Below are 7,945 nucleotides of genomic sequence, written 5' to 3'. Positions count from 1 at the left end.
AAATAGAAGTCGCGTTTTTTTTCATCTGAAACGTGCTGCGATTTATATTCCAAAGCTACTCATATAATGCAGAAACACTCAAGCAAGCAAAACATGCGCAACGCGTGCACGTATTTGTACTGATGCAGAATAGTACAGCCTAGCGCATTTCACACAAGCTGCTAGATTCACTTTCGCCAGAAAGTCATGTATGCCTGAGGTTAAAAATAAATGACGTTTATAGTGAATGCCCCTATAAGTGGTCTTATTTTTACGATTTAGTTTTAATCCAAATGATGCATGTGCTGAGTGAACATCAAAGATCACACAACAGAACTGCACGCGCACTCGCGCTCTCTCTCTCTCCCTACCGTTAAGTAACCTGTGCATTGTTTTACTTACTTGTTTTTGACGTATCCGACCGAACTACAAACTTTCCAGTGATGTCTTTGAGAAAGGTATATTCACTCGACAAGCTCGCGCATCTGCGCCGCCGCGCGCTCAATCCACTCAGCGTGCTTTGCTCATCAGCTCGCGCACATCAGCTATACAGGCGTTAATACTGAATGTTTAACATTATATTCATTGCATACATATACTTCGTAGACATCCTTAATCTCTAATAACTCCATTCTGTTCTCTGTGTATCATTGTCTGAATATGGCACTTAACACATGCTGTGTGGTATCGGCGTTTGGTATCGGGGCATTTTAACGAGTACGAGTACAGGAGCTCAGTATCGGGCCCGTGCATCCCTAAAGTAGTCATTTAATTTTTTAATGGTCCTAACTCTTAAGTCGGTTACATAATGTAGACTGGTCTAACTTGAACCCGAAAAATAATACTCATTACCCCTTGAATATCTGTTATTGTTAGTTGGCTGGAAAGACTCTCCTCAAACACTATAAAAATAGTGTGCTGGAGCCCTGGGGGAAAAAATAGCTAATACCTTCACCTAATAATTTACAAAAATATTCACAGTTTGCATTCGTTCAGTCAACCTTGAGGTAGGAGAGAGTAAAGTTGTTCAGTACATAAATCAAACAGACATTTTTATTTTATAATGCACAGGACAAGCAGGAGAACGAACCTGACCCTGTTGTGACATCACTCAAACATTATTTTTCAACAGTGCAAGGACAGTGTGTCCTCTAAACTGACAAGAGCAACAGTCTCATTCTTCATTCAGTGTACATTTTTATAAGTCAGGACTTACGGTACATTGAGTGCAACTCCTCAATTTCTTCAGCAGTCTGATTCTTCGTAGTGACGATTACCTGTCAAATGCAGAGCATTATGAAAAAAAGAGCAAAGCATAAATCTAATAGCTATAGTTGTATCAACAAGAATGCACTTTTAAAAAGCTGAAACATCACATCTATTTATTTTGTAAATAAAAGAAAGTAACATTATAGACATACATGTAGGCACATTTCTATTATATGCACATTTATATATATATTTTAGAAATAACAATCCACAGTAGTACATACAGGTTTTCGTTTACTCTCCATTTGATTCTTTAACCTCTCATTGTTTTCAAGTTCTTTGGCAATTTTTTCAGCTGTCAACAAATGAAAAAGCAAAAACATTAGCTATAAAACCCAGTAACGATTCTGAAGAATACTTAATGCCCAACATATAAATATACCCAAATACATAAAAATCTCACCTCAATACATACAGTAGCCTATCTATACCTATTATTTCTATATCTCCATTAAAACACACAGGCAGATGCTCATTCTCATATAATTCTGGATAACATGACCATCAGGTTTTACACAAATTTGTGGCATAGAAGTCAATTTGAATACTGTAATTTATCAATTCAATCTGCCATTGTATATGACAAAACAAAACCACACAGGTAGTGTAGGAAAAAAAACAATCCAAGTCCACAAGTCCACCTTTTTAACAGAAACCATGGTAACGTAAGGCGAATGATAGAAAAATAGAAGGTTTCCTGCTAAACCTTTGACAGCTCAATGAAAAGAGATAAATTCAGCTCTGAAAGGGTCAGTGAGAAGGGAAGCAGTAACTCAAACAAAACTTGAGGGATAAAACTACTGTATTTTTCCACTAGCCCTGTCATCTTTGTGCCAGGGTCCCCCCACGGGGTGACTAACTCCTGCACATAAATTACATTCCACCACCTACAGTGGCTGGTCACAGTAAAACTGCGTACAGCAAACTCTTTCACCAGCAACATACTGTATAATTCACGCCATTCATGTCAGAAACACACGTTTACATGAAATCCCAACCATGTTTTTCAATGCCTATAAAGCTATGTCTTCTAATTCACCATCTATTCATTCATTTGTTCATTCAGTTATTGATCTCTGACTTTATACCTGATTTGGGGTTGAGTGCATCACACTGTGCGTTATAGATGTGGGTGAATTCCTGGTGGCGTCGCACGAGTTGATCTCTGCTGCCTTGAGCGGACAGGTGACACTCTTTAAGCATCTTCTTGAGCTTTGGAACAGTAATCAAAGTGTACAAGAGCTTAGGCATCGCCTTTCGCCTTCCACCACTGAAAAACAAACACATACACAAGTCCCAAAGTCATTTATAGAAAAAAAAGTTCAATACAATGAAATTATACATAAAAAAATCATTGTCATTCAAAATAAATTTATAAAACATTTAGATTTGTAAGTGTGCACTGATTGCACAAACCACATTCACAAATTCATGCACCCAGAGCCTCATGCATAATGTTCTTCTGCAAGACGCATGCAGTTTTAATGATTAAATCTAGAGGACCAAAAGTTACATAGTGTACCTTTAATAATATTTCTTCCACCAAGTAATATAGTCCATTAGCCTAATATAGTCCATTAGCCTAATTGTGCCAATTCAGCTCATTCTTTAAAACAAATGCACAGTACGTCTAGCAAATTAGATGGAGAGTGACTGTTCAGGTCATAGCACAAATTTTCAATTGGAATCAAGTCTGTGTCTAGAATAATAACTATAAAGCAATATCTTCATAGTTTTGCCATGTAGTTTGTGCAGCTGTTGTGCTGGAAAGTAACACTAACTCATATCTCTGGATGACTGAAACAAGTTCTCCTTAAGGATTTGCATGCATTCAGCTTAATCCATTTTGGCCTTGATGTCAACAAACTTTCCAGTTCCACCATCTGAAAAATAAATCCCCCAAACATAACACTGCCACCGTGGCAGAGTAGGTCTTACCTGGTACTGGGTTGTATTTTCGCCAAACATAGTGCTTTGCTTTCAGGCCAAGGAACTTAACTCTTGCCAGACCAAAAATGTACTACCAAACTGTTTCAGGTTTTGTCCCATGGCTTTTACATGATTTAATGCCAGCCCTTCTCCTAGACACTGTGCCAGAGGTGAATCTCAAGTGGTGAAGAGACACTTGGTATCAGGATTTTTCAGTGTGAGACAAACAGCTCTGCAACTTGTTTTGTGGTCAATTCTCTGAGAGATGTCCGGTTACTCAGTTTGTTAGGATGGCATGATCCTGGTAGTTGACTGTATTGCCATTTACTTGGTAACTTGTGTGATCTTTAGAGGATCATATCAATCGTTACTTTATTTAATATATACCTTGATGAAATGTGTCACAAACAATTAAAGAAAGAAGTGGAATGTCTATTAAACAGGTCAGAAAACTGTCTAAAAAACACATTGTCTTTCATTTTCATTGTACTCATCCTAAAAGATAATATTACTCATAAAAAAAATATGACTAATGCAGCAATATTTCTTATTTCTTATAGCCTTCAGGCAGTACAGTTAAATAGCTGTAATGATTAAAGGCACAGTTCACCCAAAAATGAAAATTATGTCATGACTTTAGTCTCTATGACTTTCTTTTTTCTGTGGATTACAAAAGTAGTAAGTCTCAGTGTCTCAATGGGGTCTAATGTATTTTACCCCCCAAAATCTCTTCTTTTGTGTTCCACAAAAGAAAGAAAGGGATACAGGTTTGATATGAGGGTGAATTATTACTTTCGCCTAATATTAAGGTATAACAGGGTTCCCACTCTTTCATGAACACCAGATTCAAGGACTTTCAAGGACTTTTTAAAGCACCATTTATTTTATATCAAGCACCTATCAAATTCACACCCCAGCATATGTAGTGTCATGAAAAACCTTACATTACTTAACATTAAATTCATACATTCATGTGGAGATTAATGTTTTAAATATAAAATTTTGAATACAGAAATATTAAATGACTGAAATATTAAATAACTGAAATTATACGCTAAAAATTAAACCAAATCCACCAGCAGGTGGCGGTAACCCAGATAGCAAGAACGTTTGGGCCAAATGTGGCTGATAGCTGTCACATTTGGCCTAGGTATGGCATGGCTGAGCACATATGGGCCAAACTTTAACCGTATATGTTTTGCCATGGATTTAGAATTGGAGGGAATTTTCTTTTGGATGACAATTTTTTTGACTCACTAGATTCGTTCAAAAACGCACTTTCATTCATGAATGAAACTCGACTGTGTTTTCTTTTAGAGATGCGCAGCGGCTCAGCTGTTACTATATTTGGAACTATTTTCGTTGATGAAATATATACAATAAGAATGTTTGCGGGAGTGTGACACACACCTTGCGGGAGTGGGCGGTAATGGTCAGAAATTTAGCAGGAGTGGGCTTAAGAAAACAGTCCCGCTCAGGGCTCTAGGCTGTGCTCAGTTTTTTTTTTTTTGTTCTTTGACAGAACATATAGGACAATTTTTTAAACCCCATCTCCACCCCCAATCATTAGTGCCGCTTGTTCTGTCTTTGACAGAACATATAGGACAATTTTTTAAATTGCCATAAACAAAATTGATTTCAAATTTAATTCAAGCACTTTCAAGGACCTATGTTTGTTTTCAAGTACTTTCCAGGCCTTGAATCCATATGTCTGAAATTCAAGCACTTTCAAGTACTTTCAAGATGCGTGGGAACCCTGGTATAAGCACCAGACCCAACACTATTAAACAAAAAGCATTTAAAGGTGAAAAATTCATTCATCTCTGTAGCAGTAGTATGTCAGGATGGGCTTAAGGCCACAGGAATGCTGATGCATGCCCTCATTAATCATGTTACCCTCACGATGTCCAGTAAATGAAATCACCCTTTCTGTCAATCAGACACACACCAAAATGTCGGCCCTTCAGAATGTCCCTCAGGTGAAAAAGGGGAGGCCCAGTAAAGGGGGGAGGGGTGAAGACAAGCTATAATCTATAGGGAACGTTATTTAATAAGGATTCAATCCATTCTTTAACCACAAGTACTCAACTACTTTTCAAGTGCCCATAATTATTCACCACAGAACAATTGTTTAAACAATCTATTAAAAAAAAGTTGTTTCAGCCACAATCAGTTCATTTGTTAAACTTCATTCAACTAACTCAGACACATCCAAGAATAAACAAAAAAACATGATTGTAAAGGGTCCCTGATTAGGTAGAAAAATAAACAGGTCTATGAAAGCGGAGATTGTCAGACATCTGCGCAAACAATCTGGACAACCAACTTTCAAGAAACGTTAATTGAATTATATATAGCCATTAGTTATGCTCCACTTATTTGATTGGACAAATGGTGTTTCAAGATATCTGAAATGTTTTGCCATTTACATTCACTCTCTTAGTCCGCATTTGCTGCATTGAATGTTTGATCCTGGTTTAGATTCTTTTGAAACTACATTCATCAACAATATATAGAATATAGAAACATATTGTGTCTGAAATATCAGTTGTTCAGTATTAATTTCTTATTTATTGAATTACTGCATGTAAACAATATCACCAAGTAATAACTTGATAAAAAGAGGATTCTGATTTTGAATAATAGCAGGTCAACTAACAGCATGCTTCCTCTAGACAATCAGATAATTTGCACTGTCAAACTTCACACGATAATATTGTATTATGGGACAAATATTCTCCATACCTTCTCAATCCCTCCTTCTTATCATCTCTGCTCAAGCACATATCCAGATGTTTATTAATGTGCTGTTCGGGCACACCTACTCCACAGACAGGGCATTCCACTGCAACACACATTATTAACAAATTATTGCTTATTATAACCAGCACAAAATTACAAAGATGTTTTTAAGATGGTGTCACCGCTTTAAAAATATATATATAATAATTCCCTTATTGTGAAGAAAACTCAATGCATCAGTGGACAACCCATTATCAATGCATTAAGGGATAAACAATGTAATAGACTGATAGACAAACCCATTACACTTTTAACATTTAACTAATATACTTGTTTATTTCAAACATACAATATAAATTCAACAAAACAGCATGTCATGCACATCACCTTTAACCAGTGGCTTATTGTGAGAAGTGGAAGGAAAAGCAGTTACATCCATCTTTTCGTCTTTCACCATTCCCATTGTATCCTCTACATTTTCTTGCTTGACGTTACCTAGCTGCTGTAAACACAGCTCCATGGGTTCTGATTTGACTGGCACATGAAGCTTAAGACTTGTTTGGGTCTCTGATGAGGGAATCACAGGGGTCTTCTTCTGGAAAAAATGACTGAGGGTGTTTGCTTCCTTTCTGAGGCCCTTTCGTCTTGCTGCTTTGCCTTTGATCATCATAACCGGGGTTTCCGGGGAAATAGGGGGTGATTCCAAATTTGAGTGACACAATTTTTGCCTGGTGAGATGAGAGAGATTGTATTTAGTATATTTTAAAAATTAGTTTAGTGCTGTGATGGCAAAGCTGAATTTTCAGCAGCCATTGGTCCAGTCACATGTACTTTCAGAGATCATTCTAATATGCCAATTTGATGCACAAGTATTTTTTTTTTTTTTAAGTTTTTTAATTTGATGCACAAGAGTTTTTGTGCCAGCAGACCTGCAGGGATAAAAGGGGCTTCCACATACTTTTGGGCCATGTGGTGTGTGTTTGAGGGACAAACAGTACAATATGTAATATATATATCAAAGACACAAAAACATTCTTCAAGAACAAACTGGGCCAAGGACAAAAAAACGAAAGGTTGTTTGAGCATCTGTTTGAGCCACTAAAGTGACAATTTGTCAGCAAAACTGTGCTTCTCTATACAATGTGTAAGCCTTCGAATATCTCCGCTTCCCTTCTGAGGGAGAGTGAGAGACGAAATCGTGAAAAATAATTTGAGGGGAGAATAGGAGGGCAGAAGGAGCGAGAAAGAGAAAAGGAGTACATAAAATGAAGTGAGAGAGAGAGAGTGAATGCAGGCAAGCACCTGTCGGTTTCGCAATTCCAGTGGAAATGTGGAAAGCCAACAAATGCAGAGAGTGGCTGTGAGGCCATTACAGAGCCATAAAGTGGAGTCAATGAGGTGTGAAAACGCTACTTTCCATATTGAAACCTTTTATTTCTCTTTGTCTGACCATTAGTCCACATACACGCATGCAAAACTAAACACTTAAGAAAAAAAAGAACAAGAAACAAGGTTCCCCAATCTGTATTAATGTGGCTGTGACCATTTTGGGTCTACATTACTATCTGAAGGGTGATGTCAGTTTTCTTCCTTATATGACAATGCTATTAGAAAAGATCTAGTGGCAAACAGACCAAAGCTAAAAAGGGATATAAAATAGCATCTTCACCCTTATACCCTAAAAAAAGCCTCAATCCCAATCTTCTTGTTAAGTTAAAAGCAAAATGTAATACATGCTCACAAAGCTCGATTTACAGAATGGCACCATGACTTATTAAAAAGTCACTTGTTTGATCTATATCCTAACATAACTCTGGAGTCTAAATTAATAAACAAATGTGTGTTCACAGGTTATTTGCAAGAGTCAGTAGAGAGTAAATGAAAATATCAGAAAAGAATTCAGGATGCACGTTTTCTGCACTGATTATGGGGAAAAATTGGGGAAAAGTGTTTAAAGGAGTGGAAAGTACTACACTTTATTGGTAGCAGAAAGAATGATCATCAAATTGATTGAAAACAACTACAG

At 37.0% G+C, this 7,945-nt stretch overlaps 1 protein-coding gene across 5 annotated transcripts in view; it reads right to left on the bottom strand.

Moving 5' to 3' along the window:
• LOC107712119 (E3 ubiquitin-protein ligase RAD18-like) overlaps positions 1–6,674 on the bottom strand; it is a 38,014-nt gene extending 31,340 nt beyond the window's left edge. For all 5 annotated transcript variants that reach the window (XM_016517260.1, XM_016517262.1, XM_016517261.1 and 2 more), the window contains exons 1-5: positions 6,307–6,674; positions 5,923–6,022; positions 2,337–2,518; positions 1,473–1,543; positions 1,196–1,256 (exon numbers count right to left, since the gene is read on the bottom strand). In XM_016517260.1, coding sequence (XP_016372746.1) covers positions 1,196–1,256; positions 1,473–1,543; positions 2,337–2,518; positions 5,923–6,022; positions 6,307–6,589 — 697 coding nt within the window. In that variant the 5' untranslated portion in view covers positions 6,590–6,674. The remainder of the gene's footprint in view (positions 1–1,195; positions 1,257–1,472; positions 1,544–2,336; positions 2,519–5,922; positions 6,023–6,306) is intronic.
• Positions 6,675–7,945: the final 1,271 nt, after the last annotated feature.

The sequence above is a fragment of the Sinocyclocheilus rhinocerous genome, unplaced genomic scaffold (assembly GCF_001515625.1).
Source record: "Sinocyclocheilus rhinocerous isolate Xijiao unplaced genomic scaffold, SAMN03320098_v1.1 scaffold1710, whole genome shotgun sequence".
In the NCBI taxonomy this organism is placed as follows: domain Eukaryota; kingdom Metazoa; phylum Chordata; class Actinopteri; order Cypriniformes; family Cyprinidae; genus Sinocyclocheilus; species Sinocyclocheilus rhinocerous.
Note: the sequence above shows the minus strand (reverse complement) of the source record. Positions and strands in the feature narration are given on the sequence as shown.